The sequence below is a fragment of the Arvicanthis niloticus genome, chromosome 24, assembly GCF_011762505.2.
Source record: "Arvicanthis niloticus isolate mArvNil1 chromosome 24, mArvNil1.pat.X, whole genome shotgun sequence".
Lineage (NCBI taxonomy): Eukaryota > Metazoa > Chordata > Mammalia > Rodentia > Muridae > Arvicanthis > Arvicanthis niloticus.
Genome location: NC_133432.1, coordinates 30906763 through 30932023, shown reverse-complemented (window position 1 = coordinate 30932023; position 25261 = coordinate 30906763). Strand labels below are relative to the sequence as shown.

Sequence of the window (25261 nt, the reverse complement as noted above, 5' to 3'; positions counted from 1 at the left end):
CAAGGAACTTCTCAAGTTCTATTTTTCTTATGTGCCAGCCTGGAGACACTCGAGGAGAGAAGCCCAGAGAAAGAAGGCAGCGGGGAGATTTACCGATCAATAAAAGAGACAATTACAGTTTGTTGATGAAAGGAAATCCCCCGCCCGGCCTCTCGTGGCATCGACACTCTGCTAATGATAACTTGGGTAACCAGCTCGAGACGATAAAAGTCAATGGGAAGATATAGGATTTCAATAAAGTTATGGCACTTCATAAACCTTTCTGCGGAAACAGATCTCCCCCAGACTGGTGACCAGTTCCAGCTGGATTTGGTACTTTAATTTCTCACTTATTGAATTTTTTGGCACCCACTAATTATGAATTCTATGCCAGGGTGATAACCGTGTCCCCAGCTTGGGAGGGAAGAGATCTCAGATGAGGCCTTGGAGGCCCACATGTCAAGGGGGAGGGGTGTTAGGGTGTTCTCTGCACCCCAGCATCCCAACCTTCTTAAACAGAGGGGTTTAAGGATAGGCAATATTGGTGCTGAGGGTGGCTAAGCCTTGAGTCAGGGCCTCAGCCTCATGGGAAAGTCCTTGGTGTCCGTGGGTGTTGCTCCTGGTGCCTGTGTGATGTAAAAGAGCCAGTCTATAGAAATTATTCTTTACCCCTCTGGGCCTCTCCCAGTGTAGACAGACCATGCAGGTCACACAGGAGGGAGTGTGTTGTGCTGGGCCACCCTGACCTTTTCCAGAGTGTGTGATTTGGGAAGGGATGTGCTGGAGCACATTGGAGCCACATCCTGGCCGTTGTGCCGGGACAGCATTTACCAGTGGTAATAAAATCCTATTGTTTTCATGAGTAATGGTTGTCAGCAGGACAGCTCACTGGACACTGTGTCCACAGCAATATTGATCCACACAGCTGCCCTTGTGACCACTTTCTTGCTGAGGGAGGATTTGAGACCTGGGGTGACTAGATAGCTGGCTTCAGTGCAGAGCTGGAGTTGGAAGCTGCTTCTTACAGTAGGAACTGTCCCCTTCCTTCTTCCTGAGCTGTGCTGTCCCCAGCATCTTCACTGCTGGCTACATGAATGGGCAGAGCTTAAGTGGACAGCACCAAACTCATCAGCAGAGATGCCCCAAGATCCAGGTAGAGGCACGGAGCTGGGCTTGCCCAGGCCTGCAGGATGAAGAGCCTTGTCACTTTCCCCAAGGTGATACTCACAGGAGGTTGATGAAGCTGGGTTCTGGCACACCTGGACTTCCAAGGAAGATTTGCCACCCTCACTTGTGCACCCCATGGAACTCTCAGAAGGTGACGTCAGGTTGAGGGGAGTCCCCAGCCTGGGCCTGGGATTTTGGGGTTGGGTCTCCTTTACCTAGTAGTAATATCTATATCCGAAGGAGCCCAGTGGCCCTGTAGGTTTCTGGCCATGCTTAAGAACCCGTCATGGGCAAAGAAAATGCAGTGAGCACCCCTGGGGAAGACAGTCTCCCCAACAATGCTGTACCCCATATGTGGTCCTTACAGCATCTTGGCTTCCCACATAGGACAAGTTGCATGTGTACAGTCCTCCTTGCTGGCAAGATAGAGGGTGTTCCTCTTCAGCTCCTGTGACCCTTCTCTAGCATCTTAGAGAACCTGGTTCCAGTCTCGGCAGCATCTCTCTACTGTTAGCTTTCTGGTTCAGGCTGTCAACCTTAGGATCTCTAGTGGGCACAGACTAGCTGGGGAGGGTTAGCCACAACTCCAGCTGTCACTCCTACTCTGTGTGGAATATGGCTGGAGAGGCTAGTGGCCTCAGGCATCTGTGAGTTCACTGTGAAGGTGGGGTACTCACTGAGATCACAGCTGTTTCTGGAGCTGCAGTGTCGGAGCATTAGGACAGGGCAAGGGTTCTGAGTCTGCTCAGGAAGGGTTAGTCCTTATTCCCCAGGCTGTGTTCTTGCTCTGGGTGTCACTGGTCAGAACTCACACCAAGTTGGTGTCTTCCCTGGCATGGTTGAAGTGAGTACTGTTGGCAGGGCTGGCTTCTTTGATCACCGACCCAGTGAAACTAAGTCTAGCGCTCTGCAGGCCTAGACCTCTGCTGTAGGCTCTCTGGAGGTGAGCACCACGGGCAGGTGGAAGCAGGCTGAGTCCTGAGCTTTTTGAGCATGTGCAGGGACTCTGAAGCTCACACCTCTGTGTTCTTCCAAGCCACATCAGACTCTGTCCCCAACCTGACCTGACCATCTGTGTCCACAGGAGCGAGACGGCATGCGTGCCATCCTGGGATCCTACGACAGTGAGCTGACCCAAGCTGAGTACTCAGCCCAGCTGACACAACGCATGTGGGAGGCCGAGGACATGGTTCAGAAAGTGCATGCCCACAGCTCGGAGATGGAGGTAGGTGTGCACCATGGGCAAGTGGACGATGGTGTGTGTGTCGGGGGCGGCAGCCATGGGGGTTATTTTGGTACATGCACGACTTTACTTCTTATATAGCACTTGGTGGTTAGAGGATTCCAGACAGTCCCAGCCAGCTGAGGTGGGTGTCGAGGAGATTCAGGGTGAGGCAAGGTCTCCGCCAGGTTGTTGCCAGGTGCCTTGAAGACAGCCTGTGCTGTTTAGTCATGTGGTCCCTGCAGCAGCCTGCTTCCTCTTGCTGCATGTTCCTGTAGTGTTCCTGTCTAGGGGATGGCACAGTGTCTTCCAAGCAGTCTGTGGCTTCTTGTTTCTCTCTGTCACCTGCAGTATTGTGAGGCCTCTGTGAAATCTCATGTTGCTTTAGTGGAGTGAGGGTAGAGAAAATGTTTTGTTTTAAAGAAGAGAGTAACTCTTTGGCCCCTGTAGGCTGCCAGGCACTGGGAAGAAGTGCAACCCGCACTTGGCCTCTCCTCCCAGCTGGCATATACCAGTGCAGAACATGTTAAATGCTGGCATCCCCTGTAGACACAGGGGGAAGCCCCTGCTCTCCCTCCAGTAGAGGTGGGGAGGTTTGCTTAATTCTCTGGAAAGGCTGAATGACAGTGTAAGATGATGCAGGATCCTGCTTGTCAGGAGAAGCACACAGCCACACCCACAGATGCTACCTGTGCCTGCTTTTTACCCACTTCTCAGTTGTGTCTCTGAGCTTGACTTTGGCTGTGACTCTAGAAGCAGAACTGCTATTGTCCACATTTCAATAACAAGAAAGCGGAAACCCAGAATGTCCAGGACTGAACCCAAGCCACCAGGCACCTGAGCACAAACCCAGGACTGCCTTGCGGCATGGTTTGCAGAGCATCCTAGGCAGGCCTTTGTCACACGCTGTCCCGTCAGCTCTGTTGGTCTTGATGTTCACATCTATTTGGCTTGTCCTTGGCCTTGGTGTGATGCAGACTCCCAGAGAGGTGCTGCTGGGCCAGTCATTCTGTGCAGACAGCCCGGCCCTTACCCAGCTAGTGCTCCTGGTGTCCACTTGGAAGAGTGTCTAAAGGAACATCCAGGGTGACAGCCTGGCTATATGCTCTTCCTAGTGAGCACTGGAATCCACAATGAGCAGGGCCCTTTCCTAGGCTTGCAACAGAGCCTTTGGTGAGGGGGTGTTCAGTGACAACTGAGAGCTAGCCTGGTGGCACAGGCCTGTAGTCCACCAGGGAAGCGGGAGGCTGAGGCATGAGGATGATAAGTTCAGTGTCATCCTGGGCCTTAGAAGAGTTCAAGGCTAGTCTGAGCAACTTAATGTCTGTCTTAAGTAAAAAGAAGGTAGAGGATACAGCTTAACTAGGGCAGGGATGTGGCTTTGTGGTAGAGCACTTTCTAACTTTCACGAGTCCCTGCATTAAATTCCTAGTTATTGCAAACAAGCAAACAAATTATATATATATATATAGATGTAGATGTAGATGTAGATGTAGATGTAGATGTAGATGTAGATGTAGATATAGATCTCCCATGTGCAATAGCATTTTAGATGTGGACTCCGATGAAGGAGCAGTCAAAAATGCCTGACCCTGTTGTAACTTACCTGGGAATCCACAGCTCAGAGGATGGCTGTAGGTCTCAGTGGGAAGACTGGGGCATGACTAGAGTGGGTGCTACTGAGCTTCAGCTCTGGGGGTGGCTTGTGACAAGGCTGTGCCATGTGAGGAGGCCACAGTCCAGGCCACCCTCTTGTTCTTCCTGCCCATGAGGTTCTCCTCAGGCACAGTGGGCCTATGCTCTCCTTGCACAGAGGAGCATCCCTCCCTGACACTCTTAGCACACTAAACCAAATCCTGTGAGTTGTGGAGACCCCGTGGGTCCTATACTGATCTCCCCATGGCTGCACCCTTGTCCCAGTGTCTCACCGGTGGCCAGCAGCCAGGCGTGCAATCCATTGGGGCTGCTGTGAGCTACTACAGCCCAGCTCTCCACCCTCACCGGAAAGGTTAACTCTGGCTCTAGCGAGCTATGCCATCATCAATGCAAGTGTGTTAATAGCTGTTTTATTACAGCACATTTAGCTGTATGAGAAACACTAATGAGGAGAGATCTGTGGGTCTGCTCTCTGACACCTTGCGGCCCCCTGGCATTTCCTCACTGAGAGGTCTCATCTGTGGAGCCATATGCCTTCCACGTAGGTCCTTAGGAGAATGAGAGTCTGGGCACAGCCAGTGTTTTGTGTCAAGTGACCAGTGTTGTCAGCATTCAGCTCCAGCAGATACATGTTCCCTGTCAGCATCTCGCTGTCACCCTGCTCATGGGTGTGTGTCAGTACCCTCTCTTTCCCTGCAGGATGTAAAGATGGCAAGTTCTTCCTGTTCGGTGTCCCAGAGCTATGGGAAAGTCAGTTGGGACAGGTCGAGCAAGGTGCTCTTACTATTTCATAGTCGTTATCACTGTGAGTGTTTGTCAGCTTAGTCCAGGTGGGGGAGGTTAAGAAGCCCCCTCCCCAACATACAAACCTCACAGTTGGTCCTCCTGTGCATGGGCACTCTGGCCTCTTGAAGCAGGCTGGCCCTCAGTGACCTTACTCCTCTGGCCCTAGATGTGATGGTCTCATGACTGTGGTGAGATAGGTTCCTGTGAGCAGAGCCCTGGTGGCTTCTCTGCTCACCCTGTGGCTGTGCTAGTTACGCTTAGAGCTGGTGGGTATGTAACTGTTGCAGTCTAGAGTGGCCATGTGTTCAGACTCTTGCCTCATTATCACAGGAGTCACCAAGAGACAGTTGTGCCCAGTCAGTCACAGGATTCCCTGTCTCCACTAGAGTCCTCCTCATACCGTGGGGATCTGGAGGAGCACAAGGTCTTGCAGACTCAGCCCTTTGGGCATGGAGTAGTAGCTGGATGTATCAGTCTAGAGGAGGAAGCCAGCCTGGGGGGGTCCTAAACCACTGTAGTGGGAGCAGTATACCCTTTGCTTCCACCAGGTGGCAGCAGACAGGCTCATGCTTTCTGGGCCTAGCCTCTGGCCTGGACAGGGCTGGGGCAGATGCAGGGAAGGATGTCTGGGAAGAGGAAATAATAGGAAACTGGGCACATACTGGGTACATCTTGATCAGAGGCAAGGACCAGGCAGGCATGAGAGTCCCACAGCTGGGTGGTCTGTTGTGGAGGGAGCTGGAAGGACGAGGGTGGCCTTGGCTTTCAGCTTCCCAGCTATCTTGGAGCCTGGATTTAGGAGGGTACTCCCTCCCTGAACATGGCTCTTTTCCATTCTGTTACCTGCCCTGTAGAGTCCAATGTACAGTTGGGTTTTTTGTGAGTCTCCATGTAGTGAGAAGGGAGATGGGCAAACAGCTTTGCTTTGTTGTAGAAGGCAAGGTATACACAGGCCAAAGGAGGAGCCGTTGCCTCTGGACAGGCAGATGTGGGGGCCTTGGTGAGTCTGGAGGTGACATCCTGAGTCAGAAGTCCTGGGAACTGAAGGTAACTTATGAGGATGACTGATAGGAAAGGCCCCCTGGCACAGTAAGCCAGGAAGGTGTTCCTACAGAAGCCACAGAGCTTGCTGTGGAAAGCCCTGGCTGTCACTAGCCCCTGCATATAGTACAACCACTTTAAGCTTACCTCCAACTGGCTTACTAATAAATGAGACTTGGACTATGGTTGTTTTATTTGGCTTTGACAATTACTGGGGGGTGACCCTTAATCTACTCTTCTAACTGCTGCCCTGGCTACCTCTCCAGCAGTGTACCACAGATACTTGTTGTTTTTCCTGGCCATGTGCTCAGGGTCCATCTCCCCTCATGAAGGCTTCCTCCTCTCCTCTCCTTCTTCTTCCTTCTCCTCCTGGTCTCTCCTCACTCCTCTCTCTTCTTCACTTCCAACCAGGGAACTCAAAACCAACCTACTTCTAGTCCCTCCAGTAATTGGCTGTAGCCAATTTTATTTAACCAATTGTTTTAAATTAAGGACAAGGTTTGTACAACAAAAGCTTGTAAACATGAGAATTTACTCATAGGCCTAGACCTTTGGGTACAGAATTTCTCATTACAGTACATAGCAACAGAGCAAACTTTAACAATTTTCTATTTCACCTGCAGACCCATAGCCTTGTTGTCATCTCCAGCCCCCACCCTTTTGAGGAGAGCACTACTGGGCCAAGACAACCACAGCTTGGTTCTGTCACACCCTGGGGTCCAGCAGGTACACTCTAACCATCTAAGGTCACTCTGTTAACAAGATGGCATACATTACCTGCCACTTATGAGTGCCCAGCTTGTAGACACACCCTACAGCCAGCACAGCCTTATTCAGGATCTCTCCAGGTTCCTGGGGACAGGGCTAAGTGTCTCTTTTGCAGTTAGCAGAACTAGAGTCTAAGGTAGAGGGTGGTCCCAGGCAAACCTTCCTGTCTCTTGTTTCCCCTACCCATGAGCATGTTGACATCCCTTGTAGGTACATTCTAGATATCTCACTCACTGCCCAGGGGCTGGGAGATGCACCTATAGAGGGCTTAGCACCTCCTGGTACTGAATGTGGGGAGTGGCTGAGATAAGGGTGAGCCATCGTCTTGGAACACGTGTGCTCAGCACATTGTAGGGCAGTCCAGTCTTCTCTGGTGTAGTCCTAGGCCAAGGGCCAGGCCACTGCTCTCTGCTGTAGGTGGCGGAGCTGCGGCCACAGATGGTAGCTTTCCATCACCTTACTGGACAGTGAAGTTCATATACCAGACACTTGCAAACGGCTCATGCCTGGAGAGCTTTAAAAGTCTTGTCGGAAGTTTATTAGCTGAGCTGCTTGTATTGACACAATAAAAAGTTACATAACTTCGTGGAACTCCTTTCTTAAAGGCGCCTTAGTGCCTTATGGCTGGGTAAGCATTGCTCAGGCCTGGGAGGCAAGTGTTTTTTTCCAGGGAAGTTACAAAGCAAGAAATAGAGAGGGAGCCCCCACGTTGCCTGTGTTGTTCAGACCTGAGTTGAGAAGGTGGAGAGTGGTGAGCAAAAGAACACCCCAGTGTAGGGTCTGACTCCGAACCCACCTCAGGGACAGGCCAAGACGGAGGGCTCCCAGGAAACAGCAAGAACACCACTGGGCATGCGGTGATTCAGGGTGTCTCGTGGGTGTGTGGTACCAGCTCCCTGCCTTCTTGTCTCTCCACCCCTTTACCTTTTTCCTTTCTACTTCTGTTCCTAGTCTTCCCTTCTCTTTGCCTGTTCTCTCTTTCTGTGTGTTGTCATGTGCACATATTTGGAGGTCAGGCGAACGTTGGGGCTTTCTTCTTACCATAACCTGGAGCTCAGATCTGGCTAGTGAGCTCATGGGGTTCTTCTCTCCCCACCTCCCCACACTGTGATTTAAGATGCACATTGCCAAACTTGACATTCTCCATGGGCACTGGGGCAGGGAACTCAGGTCTTCATTCTTGTGCAGCAGGCACGTTACCCTCTGTTCTCTCTTTCTCTGTGATGGCTTTTCTCTGTTGCCTTTCTTTACCCACCCTCACCCCACACTCATGTTTTTGCTGGGGTCAACAGGAACTTCCATGGATTACTGTGCACTGGTGACCAGGGTGGAGGAATGCTCCTTGCTGGTTTTGTCCATGGGAAGGCAGGCAGGCAGCCCTCCTCTCAGCCCAGTCCTGGCCCAGGCTGCATCCGTCATCAGTCCCAGCATGGGGCATTCTTTGATTCCAGCAAAATCATTTTCAGCAAAACAAACTAGAAATGTAGACCTGGGAGACTCCCAGTAGCCTGTCTCTGGTGGGGCTGCTGCCATTTTGCCCGGATTTTATTTATTTCATTTAATAAAGCGGCTGCGGAGGTTGGTAGCAGATGTCACGAGTCTTCTGTCGACGGAGCCATAAATACAAGTGTGTGGCACTTGGATGCCACACGTCACCTGAGTTGTGTTCCAGCATATTTAATTAAAACAGATTACAGCTCGACCAGCTACATGGAGACTCCCTCACAAACACACTGGCATGCTGCTCTCCGGTGAAAAGACTATGGCATGGGGGAAACACAGGAGAGAAGCTCCAGAGAGTTCCAAGACATGGATGGGAGAAGGTGCTGCAGGGAGTGACTGGAAGAGCCCAGGAATTGCTCTGCCACTGAACTACAGTCCAGCTCACTGGACCCATTGCACAGATGGAAGACAAGTCCTCTAAGAGCTGAGATCTGAGGTTAAGATCAGCCTTTGTGGAGGTCATTGGGGTCCACCGCCGCAGTTCCCAGATCTGAGCTCTCTCAGCATCCCTGCAGGGTTAGTGGGAACACCTGTAGGCCAGGACCTCCACCAGTGGCTATGGGCTAGAGATGGGAACCTCCTGTTTCTATTAAGTGGTTGCTGTGGAGTCAGTCACTAACCCCGAAGAGTGTGCTGGAGCAGGCTGGGGCCATTTGTCTCCTCTACTGCAGCAGAGCCCACTCCTGCCCGCGGTGCTCTCCACCCCCATAGCTCAGTCTGCAGCTGGGAATGCTTGAGCATGCTGGCTGACTGCTCGGGCTGGCTTGTTCTGTAGCCCGCAGAGACTGAAGGTGCTCTGCCTGCCATCCATGTGGGAGGGAGAGGCTCCTGCATTCATATCTACGCTCATACCCCAAGGGACAGCCTAGCACTTAAGACCCAGCTTCTTCGGGGTTAACTGTGACCTTGGGTGGACCCCTGCCTGTTTAGGTACAAGTGGGGCTGATGCCTATTCTCCAGGTTTTCCCAGCCAGGCCATACTGTGCCTTGGTGTTGCAGAAGGTACACCAACCCCCTTCAGGGCTTGGGATGGCCCATCCCAGCCTGTCCCTGCGTGTCCCTGCCTGCAGGTTTTCCTGCATACTCACAGAGCTGTCTGTGTGCCTGCAGGGGTGCTAGATCATCAGGCCGACACTTCTCACTTCAGGATAAAAATAGCCCTGCTGAGGTTTCTGTGCAGGATGTAATGTCACAGGTGGCGCATGTCCAGGGATTCTGTCTGAACACACGCATCTCCAGGGCTTGGCTGGAGACTGTGTCCAGCACTGTCGGCCCTTCTACAGGAGTAAAAAATGCGTGTTAGCCCACCTGCCACCTTGGCTACACCTGAGACCAAGCACATCTGTGCTGTCCCCATACTATTTATTGTCTGTCTCTCCAGAACCTGAGGAGGGGCTGCTTTTGCCCTCTCCAAGCTGGTACCATTTCTGGAGCAGTCTTCTAGTCTGTCTTCCCTGTGCATAGCCTCAAAGCCAGGCTTTGTGTCCTTCGTGGTAGTAGGTAGCTAGTGCCCTGTGAGCAGAGGGCTGAGAGGTGACTGCCTGAATTAGTGGCTGGCTCTGTGTGGGCCAGCTATGGGCGGGTGAGGGACAGCTGGTGGGCTGAGGGGCCTTGCCGCTATTCTCCTGTGGAAGGGCTGCCTGCCCCTCTTTAGAAGTCTTGGGAGAAAGCAAGAACGTATGGATCCTGATGTCACCGCAAAGGGCAGGACACTTGCTGTGATGCCATGAGATATTTCCTCAGTATAGGTACACTGCCCATCCCCCACTGCTAGGCATTATACCACATCCTCTGTCCTCAGCTCTGCACTGTATCTTCCAGTGAGGCCTGGCCATCACCTTCACTGTCTTCCTTTAGTGGCCAAGGTGGCATTTTCCAGAGGCTCTGTGCTCAAGCTGCAGATAGTACTCTACCCTTCTGTCCCTTCTGAGAACAGTATGATGATCGTGGCCAGCCATCCCTTTTGCACCGGGACCTCAGAAGGGACCTGCTTTCTGGATGAGGACATGGTAACTGAGATGTCTTGTTCTCCCAGCAATCTCTTCCTATAACAGCACTATTGCCAACCATGCTTGGCCGATCCAAGAGATGAGACCCTTGATAGAGGAGCCGTGTCATGGGCACGGTGTTTGATTCTGGCCTACCATCCCAGCAAGATTTGAGCTTCTGGAGTGAGTGTTTTTTAGTAGTCTTCCAGGGAACCTCCTGGTCACCTCCTGACACCAGCGTGGGATGGGAGCTGGTGGAGCTGCAGTGGAAGCCAGCCCCTCTTCTGTCTATAGATGTGGTGGTCATACAGGCCAGGTTGTCATTTACCATCCTATGGCCAAGGCCACAGTCAAAGGTGCTCAAGTGTGTGTGTGTCCTCACGTGCTCACATGGACATGAGTGCATGCTGATGTCAGCGGTCACCCCAAGGTGTCAATCTTTGCCTTCTACTTTTCTGAGGCAGGGGCTTGTGTTCATACTGTGTGTATGCAGCTAGTTGTCCAGGGAGCTTTCAGAGAGTCTCCTGTCTCTGCCTTTTTTCTCCACATAGGGGTACCAGATGTGGAGTACCATCACATGAATGTGAATTACAGATGTGCGCTAGCTTTACATGGACTTTTGAGGTCCAAACTCAGATTCTCAGTCCCATGAAAACTGCTTTTTCTGCTAAGCCATCGCCTCAGTGCAGAAGTGTGTTTCTCAGTCCTGTGTGCACATAGCTGGGGTGGATATGCAGATATTAGACCCTAAGGAGAAGCGGTCTGAGCTCCTTCGGTCTCACTGCCATTGTCACAGGCTCTGAGACTTGCTTAATTCCCATCCTGTCCCTTCAGCTCCCCAGCACTTCCTGGGCTCTGCCAGCCCTGTCATTGCAGAGTGGTTTTGCTGTTGGTCCTGATTTGCATTTGGCTAATTGCTAACCATGTTAATTACCTTTCTGTGTGTTTGCCGCCTGTGTGCGTTTCCTTTTTGGGAGACGTCTGTTTGCCTCTTTGCCGCTCTTCTGTCACACTGTTTATTTTTTTTCCTCAGTGCTTTGTCGCAGATCAGTGTGCGTCCTTGAGGCCAGTCAGGTAGAGGGGATGCCAGCCTCTGACCTCCATCCCCTCCTCTTAAAGCAGCGAGGGTGGCCTTTGGGGAAATATTGTGGGCCCTGGTAATAGATATGTAGGCCTTGCAGTTCTTCCAGTTTTGAAAGTCTCAGGTTGGACCTGGGTTCAGATCCTGCCAAGTTCACTGACCAGCCACTCACTGAATTATGGTGTTTGGCTTCTGGGCCCATTTTCCTAAGAAAAGCTCTTCTAGAGGAAGCCATGGTATGCCAGAATATCCATAGGCACTGAGCTGCCCCGATGTCTACAGTACACTTCAGCCTGTGGCAATTCCCAGAGGAAGAGGGCCAGATCGCAGTAGATGGAGTGGAAGAAGGAGTCCCCTTGCCTGTTTCAGAGCTGACAGTGGAGTGACTGTTGCTATGGTCTGGGCAGTACCCTCCCAGCTCAGTGAGGGTGACACATCCTTACTGTGTAAGTGCTTAGTGCACGGTGGAGTGCATTTATAGATTGCTCACAGCAGCCTACCGGTGGTCAGGATGGATTTCTGCAAGCATCTTGGCCATGCTGCTTCCTGCCTGCCAGGGAGCAGTCTAGCAGGGCTTGTGAGAACCACAGTGTATTCAGTCAGTGAGGAGTGTGTATCATTCTAGAGGGGAGCCATGCTGTGAGTACAAGAGGATGGGGTCTGTGGCACCCTGGAGCTAAGGTCTGTGCTCCAGTAGCCTGCTCCTTCCCCAGGATGCTAAAGCAGAGGTTGGGAAGCCTCAGGAAGCCATGCTTCTTTGGGTGCTGAGCCCTGGGGTGGGCTCTGGGTCCTCTTGGTCAGGAGACTGTTGGTATTCAAGCACAGTGTAGCTACTCTTGGCTTCCCAGTCAGAACCTTTCTCATCTGGGAATAGCAGGCCAGGTTTTCCCTGCTCCTTCACAGTCTGTTCAGTGCTGGAGAGCCCCCAGTTTTCTGGGCCTTGTCCTGTGTCAGCAGGACCACCTCATTTAGTGTTTCCAGAGTGGGAAACTGTTGGATGCAGGGTTCAGCTAGCTGACTTCCTCCTGCCCCAGTTTACCCCAATGTATGAACACACAGCAGGGATTATATGGGCTCAGAATTTACATTACCCAGGGCCTGACTAGGGTGGCCCTGACAGACCCAGGAAGAGTGGAGGGAGGCCCTTTACCCCAAGGCTGACAGGCATCTCCCCTCAACTCTAACCTTCTTTGTCTTATCTTGTAGTCTCAGCTGTCTCAGGCCCTGGAGGAGCTTGGGGTTCAGAAGCAGAGAGCTGACACGGTGAGTACTGAGGTGGGGGAGTTCACTTGGTGCTATGTGGTAAAGGGCTACCTGAGGGCAGACCACCTAAGGGAAGCCCTGCCTTCCCTCAGCAGGACTTGGCCTACAGGCACACCCTCCTGTGTGGTCATAGTGTTTCTCTGATATTATTAGAAATGGCAGAGTGGAAGAAACTGCGGTGGAAACTGAGTCCTGGTGCCCACCCCTTTATGAATCAAGGTGTGAGCCCAGCCAGAGTCTTGGGAGCCATTTGGGAGCCTATGGCTAAGGGCTTAGGTCAGGCCAGGTCAGCCTAAGCAGTGCAGGCGTGTGAGCACTTAGGGTGCAGGTCAGATAACACAGGTGGGGCTTCCCTATGAGACTCTGAGAATGAGGGTTAGAATTCACAAGTGGGGTTGGCTTGCGGCGAATCTGTGGGTTCTGGGTCAGGGTTGAGATTCTGATCTGAAGGTGGGAGAGACCTGTCATGGAATACAGAATCAGAGGTTATACAGTGCTGGGTGCGTCCACTGTCCATCACCAAGTGTGTTGTCACCAGTATAGGAGTGGGGCTGTGGTCAGAGGTAACAGGTCAGGCAGGCCTGTGGCCTAGAGTGTAGGGAGCACGGAGGGAATGATTTTGTAGATTGTGGGGTGTTACATTTCGTAGTGAGTGTGGAAGAGAGTCTGTGGACCGTGAGCGTGGTACCTGTCAGTGGGCATGGTGAGTTCTTTAACTTTGGCACGTTGTCAGGTATGGTGTGACCTGGTTTTACCCAGGCAGTGTTGGTTGTGGGCTGGCTAGCGTGGTAGCCCTCTTGTCTCCACGTATGACCTCTTGGGCTTTGTCTCTGTGATCCAAGTGCTCCAGCCTCCTTCAGCAGTGGCCTGTTTGCCGTTGCCATTGGGGAAGCCACGCGTGGGGGTGTGGGAGTTTCTGTGAGCTGAGCAGCAGTCTGCACAGCCTGGGGAGACCCTGATGTTCTGCGCATTGACATGCGTGGCTTCCTCGGTGTTGACCTGAATTGGAATGTACCCCAGGGCCTTGTTTTCATAATGTACACAAGGCCAAGTGGAATTAGAAATGAGTCGTGCTAAGCACATGCCAGGCCCAGGGCTCTGTGGCTGAGCAGCTTGCCGTCACCCAGGGTGCACTTTGCACAGGAGCATGGCTGCCTGGCTCTGCCTCGTGCTTCCCATGTCATTTTGGAGGAACTCTGAGGCTTGCATCCATTTTAGGGGCAGGGTGCAGAAGCTGTTCTCGGGCCCCTCGTGCTAGGTGACTCCTGGCAGGATACTTCACAGGCTCCCACTCTTGCTCTGGGAATATAGGGCGCACTAAGTGGCATCGCGCTGAAGCTACGCTGGCCCTCTCGTCCTGCGTCCTCGGAAAGCACCAGTGGCACTAGTGACACCACAGAGACTGACTTAGAATCGCAGGGCTCTGGCAGGGTGGGATTCAGCCTGTGCTGCTTTGGTCTCAATGAGCTTGACCTTCTACCCCACCTCAGTTTTGTTTTTAAATGTTTGTTTGTATGTGCATTGTATGTGTGTGGGAGGGAGGGAGGGAGGGAGGGAGGGCGGGAGGGCGGGCCTTGGCATGTAGAAGTCAGAGGGTGTAAGTCATTTCCTTCCACCTTGTTTGAGGCAGTGTCTCATTGCCACTGTATGCCCAGCTAGCTGTCCTATGAGGTTCTGTCGCCACCTCTCTCTGTAAAAAGACTCCAGCTTTATTTGGGTGCTGGGGATCAAACTCAGGTCCTCTGGCTTGTATTTCAAGTGCTTTTCTCCATGGTCTATCTTGCCAGCCCCAGTCCCGGCCCTGCCTTCTTGCAGAGGCTCACCCTGCCCCAGGTTGTAGGGGACTTGGGAACCATCCCTGTGCTTTATACCAGCTTGACACAAGCTAGAGTCACAAGAGGGAGGGAGGCTCAGCATTTTCTTAGTTAGTGATCAATGGGGGAGGGCCCAGCCCGTTGTGGGTGGGACCATCCCTGGGCTGGTGGCCCTGGGTTCTATAAGAAAGCAAGCTGAGCAAGCCATGGGGAGCAAGCCAGTAAGTAACATCCCTCCAGGGCCTCTGCACCAGCTCCTGCCTCCAGGTTCCTGCCCTGCTTGAGTTCCTGCCCTCACGGCTTTGGGGAGGAACCGTGAATGCAATGAGCCGTTTTCTCCTGGAGGTGCCTTTGCCTTGTGGTTTCATCACAGCAGTAGTAACCCAAGCAAGGCCATGGCCAGTGCAGGACTCTAGTAAATATGGTTGTTTTCGACCCCTGAGAGCAGGGCAGGTGCCACAGGCTCTAAGATGCTGCTGAATAGCTTGCAGGCCCTTGGGGCAGGGTCCCTTCATGTTTGTTTAGGGCTTTGTTTGGAGCTGTCTCCTCTGCCCAGGTTCTGATCTCTGCCTCTGATTGCCTAATCTCAGGCCACTTTACAGTGTTTGTTTCTCTTCTCTTCTTCCTACTTAAGAGGAAAATAAGAAGTGGCAGTGCTTGGGGACCTGTGACACAGATGGTCACAAGTATGTGTTTGTCTTCCATCCTTCCCACAGGTGCTGGAGGCTTCAGGGGTGTCTTTGCGGGCTGAGTAAGCCCCACCCTGGCCTCAGGCAAGGCCTTGAGGAGGAGCAGTGCCCAGCACGTCCAACTATCACTGACCTTTGAGGCTTGGCTGCCCCAGGTGCCTCACCTGTCTTCTGGCTATACTGAGCTTGGTGAGGGGCGATTTCCCCAGAGCAGCAGACCTGAGTAGCAGGACCAGCATTCTGTGGAGCAGTGTTAAATGAGTCACATGACTAGCCTTACCACGTGACAGGAGTCCTGTTGAGTTTGGGGTTTTAAGTAGCCATGTGTCACAGTGGCTCCCATGTGGCAGGCACAGGTCGCCTGGGTCATTGGCTGGCAGCATACTGTCTCTCTGAAAGCCCTGTCCACCCTCCTCTTCTTGCCCTCAGGGCTACATTTGCTGTTAACAACTACATTGCTTTCCTCCATTTTATTACTGGTTATTTTGTGTTTCTCTGTGGCTGTAAGTATATATTTGAGTGCATGTGTGCCTGTATGAGTGTACATGTGTGTGCGTGCATGTGAGATCAGAAAATAACCTCGGTGGCATTCCTCAGGCCCTCCCCCTACTGTTTTCAGACAGGTTCTCTCATTGGCCTGGAACAATGGCACCTAGGCTAGGCTACCTTGCCCATGAGCCTCCAGGGATCTGACTATCCACCTCCCATCTCCCCGCTGCTGGGATTCTGAATGTGCACAACCACACCTGGCTCTCTGAGTGTCAGAATAAAGTCTTCCTTGCTGTACGGCAAGTGTTTCATCGATCGAACCATCATCTCAGTCCCAGCTTTGGCATTTTGAGTAAGGGTCAGTCAACTCCATAGCCCAGGCTGCTGGCCTCAAACTCTTGATTCCCCATCTCAGCCTCCCAGGTGCTCAGACTAGAGGCATACCCACCACAACTGCCTCCTTTTCTAGGCTTAAACTTGCACCTCCAGCCAACCCCTGTGCTGTGAGTCCTGTACTCTCTGCAGGACCTGAGATGCAGCTGATGTTGCCATTCAGTGTCCCGAGGAGGCCTGTAGAAGGAAGGCTGTCAGCAGGGTTTCCTAGGGGACTTGGCGAGGCCAGCCAAACCTCTTTGCCATCCTACACTACCTTCAGCCTGTGGCAGCCCCTCCTGTCTATCAGCTGTGCGTGGGCCCTGGCTCCACCCCCCACTGTTGACCCTCCCCCTCCCCTTACTGATGTCCTACGTGTATTGCTTGTGAGGTGCCTGCTGCTTGCTAACTCCTCTGGCCCTTTTCTTATGGAGAAGAACCAGAGACAAAACAAGGACACCCTGCAGCTGACAGAGGCTGGGATGATGGCCATGGGCTGCTCAGCCTGCTTCCAAGCCCTCTGTCTTCCTGAGGCTATATGCTGTGAAGAAGGGCCAGCTGAGCAAGTACCATCCTGGCCCTGAGAAGGAGCCTTGCGTTCCCTGCATGTAAAGGAATCGCACAAGTGTCCAGCATTAACAGGGACATAGCCTGGGGACTTGCCTGATCCTGCAGTTTCTAGCCTTCTGCCTGCTGGAATCTGACTCCAAGCTTGTTCACAAGCAGTAGAAGGGGAGCTGTGCCATACTGAGCTAATCGCTAATGGCAGGACAAAGGCAGTTTGACTTTGTGTTATTAATTAGTAACCTCACACTAATTAGTGAGCATGAGTGTGGTTCATGCTTCCTCTTTAAATGCAATTATTACCACAAGGAGCAACGTCCCGGGCCAGGCTTGCGTCGTTAGCATACCTCACCCTAATTAGATCCGGCCAGCGGTGGCTAGAGAAATGAGGTTTTTGATTACAACCATAAAAGGCCTCCAATATTTTATAGACTTCAGGGAGCTAGAAATGTGGATTTATTTTCTGTCTTAACTGCCCCCACCCCAGTGTAATTAAGCAGTCATTTCTCTTGATTACCATTTCCCCTAATGGCTCCTCCTTACCCTCTGTGCCTTATTCCCAGTGGAATTTGTGGATCAGGAGGGGGGCTTTGCCCCCAAAGAGGCTGTGGTTGGGTCAGCCTGGAGCTTGCACTGACCACTCTTCTATGCTCCGTCTCTGAGAGCAACTGCAAATAGTGCCTCTCTCGGTGGCCAGACAGAAAGGAGCACATCTCAGGCAGATTCTCCTCACAGGCAGATGCTTGGTGTGATGAATTGGTAACAGGGCTGGTAGCTGGCAGAGCAGTCACCTACATGGGCACAAGGCCCTGGGTTCCATCCCCAGCATGGCTTAGTATGCATTGGCACATGTGCATAATCTGGGCATTATGGAGTTGAAAACGGGAAGATTAGAAGTTCAGTGTCATCCTCAGCTCCATCATAAGCTCAGGGCCATTGTGTGTGTGTGTGTGTGTGTGTGTGTGTGCGCGTGCATGAGCACACATATACTACAGAGATGGCTTAGTGGTTCAGAGCACCTGTTGCTCTTACAGAGGACCTGGGGTTCAGTTCTCAGCATCTGCATGTCAGCTCACAGCCATCTGTAACACGAGTTCCAAGGGGTCCAATACCCTCTTCTGTTTTCCATAGACACTGTGGGCATGTAGGACACATGCATCCATGTAAGCAAAATACTCACACATAAATCAAAAATAACTAAATCTTTTTGTCTGCTTTCTTTCAGACAAGGTCTCTCTGTGTATCTCTGGCTGCCTGCTGTCCTTCTCACTCTGTAGATCCACCTGCCTCAGCCTCCTGAGTGCTAGGATTAAAGGCACATGCCCCATCCCCAACTTAAAGATGGTATGGAATCCTGGGGAACAAGAGTTAACAGGTGGTTGCATGCCACTGTGTGGGTGCAGGGAACTAAACCCTGCTCCTCTGCAAGAGTAGCCAGCCCTCTTAGCCATGGAGTTGTCTCTCCATCCCTAAATGAGAGAGAGAGAGAGAGAGAGAGAGAGAACGAGAACACGAACAGAAAACTCCCAGCAGAATAGGTCCTGTGGTTCTGTATGGAGAATGCATGGATTCTGAGCTCTGTGAACTCTGTGTGGTCCACGGCGTGTGCATGGCCTCTTGGAGGACTGACTGCCCACTGGAGTCCAGGGCTGGCTGATGTCCTTTCAGGGCCAGGCTGGTTCAGGATGACATTCTGAGTCACGTGGATGTCATAGAAGTGAGTACTGGGGTCCATTGTCTTGTGTGCTCTCCGCACACGTTTGGTCACATTGAGTGACTCCAGTTGGACCCTCTTGTGGTCCTCCACAGAGCTGGCAGAGGAGCTGTCTGCTTCCACCAGATGAAGCTTCTGCCTTTCCCCCATTCTGAGTATGTCCTTCTATTAGTAGGGGTGGCATGTAGACTGAGGCAGGCACCACATCGTGCAGGCATACATACCCTTGTTTCCCTGGGATGAGGGAATAGGGAGGCTCTATGGCTGTACATTTGGGCTGATCTTGGTGCAGATACAGAGCATGCAGCACCGTGAAGCTTGAGCAGTAGATGCTTGTAGAGCTCAGCTCTGGAAGCCAAGAGCCCAATGGCCAGTTAGGTGTCTGGGGAAGTTGTTCCCTGGTATCCAACCCAGTTTTGCAGGCTAGAAGCCTAAGAGAGCTCTCTGAGGGAATTGTCCCCATTGAGGCTCTAGTTGGCCCCTTCTCATACCCACCCTGAGGGAATATTTAATCACATGAACACCCTTCTACTTTACATGGCCAACTCAGTGTTCACTGCCCCACTTTCTACCTGAATGTCTTCCCTTAGACCCTCTGTACTTGCTTAGAGTTCACCTGCACTTGCCCACCAGCAGGAACAGAAGCCCCACTAAAGTGGGTTGGCACTCCCCAGTGTGTCCAGCTGGCAGAAGCTATCCACATTGCTTCTAGACCTCCACCACACCTCTCTTCTTTGCATCTGAGATGTTGGACTTCCCCAAGCCCGACCTTTAGGGCTCCTAGAGCAAAGCTGCACAGGCTCAGTATATACCCTGCCACTTGCCTTCCAGTAACTGACCATCCAACCCATCCCTTGTGGGGTTCAGCCAGCCTACTCTGCAGCAACCCACTCCCTGATCTGGCTACCATAGAGCCTCCAGACTTCTCTGTATTTGGAGTGATGAGCTGGCTGCCTTGCGTAGAAGCTACAAGCTGGCCTCTCTGGATGTGTCCCATGTAGGAAGCACATTGCATTCAGCAGCAGGTTGCCTGGTAGTTGGTACTGGTTATGCTGCCTCATGTACCTCATGTGTCTCCAGGCTGAAAGTGAAGGTGCAGGGAAAGTTCAGCTTAAGACACCCCTCTCCCTTTACCAAGAGGTAGCACCTCAGGTACTTCCCCATGTTCCAGTGGGCTTAGAGCTGAGCTGAACAGTGGCCTCCATTCAGACTTCCTATTGTTGTCTCACAGTTACCTCTTAGAGATGTGAGACATCTGCCTGGAGTGGGCTTTGGAGAGATGGTGACAGCATGAGAGCCCACCAGAGCTCTGGACCTGGTGCCCAGCAGCGTCTTTATTAATTAAAACCACTGGCAGGAAGGGCAGGGTGCCGAACCACTCTAACCACAGCACACGGTTCCCATTGGGAGGTTGTGCCTTGCTGGGAAGGCAGCCACAGCATCCTTAGCATTGAATCATAATGATGCTTCAGGGCAAAGAGGAAAGCTGGTGGAGCCTATAGATAAGAGACACAGGGAGGCGCTCAGTGCTGGACTGTACAGGGCCAGGGAGTATCTGTGGGCAGCTTTCTCGGAAGGGCATCCCTGGTTCTGCTTCAGATCAGATTTGTGCTTTCTTGAGCTGTCAGAGAGCTCTGGTCTTGAAGTATTGGGGCTCCTCTTACTGGGGTGGGGGGGTCTCAGCCACCCTCCTTTTTGCTGCTGTCTCTAGGAGACAGTCTCCTGCAATTCTGAGAGATGTTCATCTCAATCACACGTGAGAGGTCATCTCTCTGAACACGATCAAAGTCTGCTGCTGTGAGAGCCACTACATTGAGATGCCTCTAGCCAGTCTAGTCAGAAAGATGAAGTCCCAATACCAGGACTGACGGAAGCGGCTGTTATTTCTTCTTTGCCTTTTGTTCTTAATTGGCAAGCACACTACAAATGGAGCTGCATCCCCAGACCCCTTTGCCCATCTTTAGGCTGTGCTTTCTGCTGTATGAGTTTTTCATGTATTCTGCACACTCGAGTACTGTCAGAGCTCCGCTTCGGCAAAGCTGTAGCTCACCCAGTAGACTGTTCTCATCCGTGTCCTTTAGCATACAGAACTGTGCTGTGCTGAGGCCTTGGCATCTCCTTTTGTTGCTGCACTCTGTTGGCACAGCTTAGACAGCATTGCCTGACCCAAAGCTGGGAAGATCCAGGCTTGTGTTCTCACTCATGTGTCTTTATTTCATTTTCCCTCGCCTGTATTTTCCTTCTAGCAACTTCCTCTCACATTTCGGTTCTGATCCACTTTGGGTTGGTTTTTTGTATGGCCCCATTCCACCAGGCTCAATCCTGTCCGCTTCTGAGACTCTTCTCCTATCTGGTAGTCATGGCCTCCTCATTGATAACCAGCTGGTCATGCCAATTTGTGTTCAATGCTGAACTCAGTTCCAGTTCAGCCCGAGGGTCCTTCCTTATGCCACCACCTAAGTTACTGTCTTTAGTGTCCTTTGGTCTTAGGTTGATATGAATGTTCTGACTTTGTGTCCCCTATCCCCATAATGCATTGTTTAAATCTTGGTTGTCAGCTTCGCAGGATGTAGATTCACCTCGGAGACATACCGCTGTGCACATCTGAGGGGCTCTAGATTGGGTTAGCTCAGGTAGGAAGGCCATCAAAGTGTGGCCAGCCAATTCCTAGGCTGAGGTCATGGACTGAGGGAAAAGGAGGAAGCGAGCTGAGCCCCAGTGTTCGTCCCCTTTGTGTCTTGCTTGTGGATGCAGTGTGAGCAGCCTCCTCACACTCACACTCCTGACGCCATGCCTTCTCCACTGTGGCAGGCTGCACCCTCAATCTGTGAGCTGGGATAAACGCTTCCTTCCCTAAGTTGCTTTTGTCAGGTGTTTTGTTGCAGCAAGGAGAAAAATCACCACTGCACCCCATCAAGATCATCCTGACTATTCAGAGCGCCTTGCAATTCCCTGTGAGTTTTAGCATAAGCAGGAAAAAAAAAAAGCTAAACCAGTTTTGCAAGAAAGACATTTGAAGTTTTTGCTGTGCTGGGGAATCCAACCCAGCGCTGTGCCTGCACTCTCCTGAGCCACACCTCCAGCCAATGTTTACAGCTTTGATAGAGTTGCATCTATTCTGTTGACCACTTTGGAGGTTTGCCCCAGGCTGGCTCAAGCTTAGACTCCAAGAATTCCACAGAAGCAGTGTTCACCTCATTTCTTGCTGCTTCCTATTGTTTCGTGTCCATACCTTCCAGCCTGACCGGGCCCAAGCAGAGACCCCAGAGTCTTTGCTTCAACCCAGCTGTTACTGCAGGGATGCTGCCGGTGTCCCTTCTCCACAATGAGGGGTCAGGGATTGCAGCAAATGGCCTCAGCATACGTTACCTCAGGAGAATGGCCAGGCATGTCAGCTTCCGCAGAGCCGAAGCCTAAGGTCACTTGCATTTACTTTCTTTCAGCCTCTGCCCAGCTGTGTCAGCCAGAGCTCAGATGAGAAACAGGGTTGGGGAGAGCAGAAGTTAGGGCCCTGGGACAAAGGAGGAGTGCAGTGTGTCCTCGTGCCGTGATCAGGGCACAGCAGCAGGAAGTGTAAGGCTACTCAGAAAGCAAAGGCTGCTGCTGGGCTCTCCTGGATTTTCTGTGCCTTTTGTGCTTTTGAGACATGGTCTCATGAGCCCAGGCTAGCCTTAAACTCACAATGTAGCTGATGCTTGCCCTCTTTCATCTACCTCTCTAGGGCTGGGATTACCCCATGTACCATTATGCCCCACTTACACCTGCCTTTTTGGTGACTGCTACTTGAGCAGACAGCATAAGAGCGTGGGGCAGAGGAGAGAAGGTAAAAGGGGTCTTCCTCCCGGCCTAGCAGCAGGACCAGCGTTTGGGAGTTTGGTCTGATAAGTTTGTTGGTCACTGACACACTAGTTTCATTCTGTGGCAGCCTGTGATGGGGCTGTTAGGAGGAAGAAGGTAGGTCCAGAAAAGTCGCTGTTATTTGCTTAGGTCAGTGGCAGGCTGGGGCCTTCACATTGCCCGCCCTGACTTATAGTGTGTCCTGGCTCATCCAGCCCCACCTTAGGGACAGGTCTGTCCATGCTCATCCTTCCAGCCAGGCCTGGGACACATGGACACCCTCCCTGCTCTGTCATCCTGTATTCTAGTTGGTATGCATTAGGGTGGACAGCATTGGAATAGGAGCCTGGAGATGGAGGGCCGAGTTTGGAAGAGTGGTCATCCTCAACTTTTACCTACAGCTTGCAGACCTGGGTAAATGTTTGGTCCTGAGAGAAGCACAGAGTCTTGATGGGCAGTGGGCAGCAGGCAGCATCCCCATCTTTGTCTCCAGTATACAAGAGCATAGCCTCCTACTGAGAGAAATATGCAGCTGTCTCCAGAGCACCTGTCCTGCCACACCTGGGTGTAGAGAATGTCAGGGGTACAGTTAGCACTAGCTGACCCGCCAAAGAGTGCCAAAGGGGAGAATATTCACATGCCCATCAGTCTTGGAGAGTAGAGTGGGCAGTACCAGCCTCTCTAGGACATTCAGTTTGAAAAAAAGCCAGGAGGCTGGGCAGTGGCAGGTGGTGAAGCACCCCCCCCCCAGCCTGCACAGGGCCCCTCTTCACCCCACCCCCTCCCTTGGCAGCCATGTGCTTGGGGTCCCACTGCTCAGCTGCAGATGAGCCTCCAAAAAGCACTTTGTGTGTGAAATCCTTTTAGCAGGATGAGTTTGGAATCTGGCCCATGGTTTGAGGCATTTGGCAGGGTCCCTGAAGGAGCAATCCAATTAGTCCCATGTTTTCTTGTTTTTATAACTGACTCTAGACCCAGGTTTCCTTTAGTGAAGTAGAAAATAGATAGGTATAGGCTGCAACACTCACACACAGCCACATTTCCATTCCCTTCATCCTATGTCTACCAGTCCAAAACGTGAGTCAGCTCCCATTGGCTGGAAGGAAGCAAATGTCCACAAAAGAGAGGGCAGGACTCACCTCATGAGGTGAAGGGGACTGGAGCCTGAAACCAGGCGATGGCAGACTGCTGCTATGGTTATACTGAACACATGTGGAAGAGACAGGAAATGAGTGTGTGGTTCTCTCAAGAGAAGGTCTTGAGAAAGGGAGGGGCTCAGTGGTAAAGCCCCTGCCTAGAATTCCCCAGTGAGGGGCTGGGGTGTGGCTCAGTGGTAAAGCCCCTGCCTAGAATTCCCCAGTGAGGGGCTGGGGGTGTGGCTCAGTGGTAGAGCCCCTGCCTAGAATCCCCCAGTGAGGAGCTGGGGTGTGGCTCAGTGGTAGAGCCCCTGCCTAGAATCCCCCAGTGAGAGGCAGGGAGTGTGGTTCCATCCCAACACTGCAAATAGTAAAAACAAAGGCTGCTTGGTATACCAATCCTAGAAGAAGAGTCATCCTTGTGCTTGAAGATCTAGGTTTGAGATTAGAAACCCACCATGAGTTTGTTGTGCCAATCATAGTCTTATGCTGTAGGTCAGGGAGGAGAGGCAAGGGTGGGAAGCAGTGCTGAACAGTGGGGCTGGGGACCAGTTGAGCCAGCCACCAGATAGTGTCCAGGAAGCATGCCTGGTGCAGGCTCGGCAGGGAAAGAGGATCTTCCTGGGAGAGGGGGGATATTGAACATAAACCTGAGGCTGCAGATTCACAGGAGAGGATCCATGTTTGCTCTGAGTGTTGTGGTGTGAGCCAGCGCCTCCCCCTCCTCCCCTGAAGACCATGCAGATGTAACAGGAATCAAAACAAAATGGCAAACTTGTTTTAGCAAAATAGAAGTAGAGCGGAACCAAGCCACAGCAGAAGGCACAGGTCCCCGGGGAGGGGGGTGGGGGGTGGGGGTGGGGGTGGGGGGTCTGTGTTGTATGAGCTGCATAAAGTGTTTATCAGGGAAGGGTGAGGGATAGGCTGCAGGAAAAGACCCTAGGAAGGGGAGGATCAGGTGCTGCTTGCTAATGAGGCACTTCCTGCCGGCCAGTCCTAACCCTCTGCAGGGCCTCACCTCAGCAGAGCAGGACTCCTGTGCTGTCCTGGTATACAGGACTACAGTGGGCACTAGGGTCCCTGCTCATACAGGCTAGAAGCACATCATGCTCACTGTGAGCACAGCTCTTGCCTCTCAATGGAGGTAGCCAAGACTGTGAGATTGGATCCAGCAAGGCCAAAGGCCTGTTCTCCCCTCCATCTGGATCTGATCAGATCCTCCTGTGGCAAGCAGTAAGCGTCACGCTTAGGAAAGATCAAAGGAAGGAAGCTGTGGGTCAGGATAGAGAAATACACTGCCAAAAAGGTTGACCCCAAGCACACAGTTGTCAGAAAGTGCAGTTTAGCTGTATGTTAGAACCTGGGACATGAGCAGGCCCAGAGCAGCAATGGAGGGGCTGGATGAGGAATTGCACAGGCATGGAGGGCGTTAGGAGATGGCTGGGTACTGGGAGAGAATGCCATGGCAGAGTCCAAACAGCATTGGCTCTGAGAGTTGTCTGTACATGTAGATGCAGCTCATGTGGCAGTCAGCATGTAGTACTGTGAGTGTCAGGTCGTGCAGGACGCAGGTGTTTAGAAAGAAACACAAGGACAGAAGGGTCCAGCAGAGATGAGGGGATGAAGTAAGGGCTGTTCATCATCACTAGCGAGAGCGGGAAGATGCCCTGGAAAATGACTATGAAGCGGAAGCATATTAGCTGTGTTTTGGGACCTACCAGAGCATTAGGGTTGATAGGATCCTGCTGTCTTATAGCGAGGTTTTGATTGGTTATGGGCATCAGGTTACAAGAACAAAAGGCCAAGGAAGCCCACAGCCTGCATGTGTTTAGTCTGTAAGCAGGAGACTTTTAAAAGCCCATAGTGGATTTCTGATGGTCTGAGGTGTGGGGAGCTGATGGAAGAGGCCTGCCCAGGGACAGAGATGATGATCAGAATGGAAGGGGAGGAATCCCACTGTCACCTTCCTCTGACCAGGGCCCCAGAAATGGATGTCCACAATGAGGAAAGACGTCTTAAGTGTGCAGAATCAATGTTGAGCCACCAGATGGACTGGGTCATCAGGCTTTATCTGGGCATTCGGTCTAGCAGGTAAACAGGTGGCATTAATTGTCACTACCTGTACAGTTACCAAGTGAGGAGAGTAGCCTACCAACCTAGTCAGACATTCAGTAGGACATGTCCTTGGTACA

The 25261-nt window shown here is 52.0% G+C and overlaps 1 protein-coding gene across 8 annotated transcripts in view; it reads left to right on the top strand.

Moving 5' to 3' along the window:
- Nucleotides 1–25261, top strand: part of Mad1l1 (mitotic arrest deficient 1 like 1) — a 314433-nt gene that overhangs the window by 178681 nt on the left and 110491 nt on the right. For all 8 annotated transcript variants that reach the window (XM_076923499.1, XM_076923497.1, XM_076923502.1 and 5 more), the window contains 2 exons: nucleotides 2231–2371; nucleotides 12398–12454. In XM_076923499.1, coding sequence (XP_076779614.1) covers nucleotides 2231–2371; nucleotides 12398–12454 — 198 coding nt within the window. The remainder of the gene's footprint in view (nucleotides 1–2230; nucleotides 2372–12397; nucleotides 12455–25261) is intronic.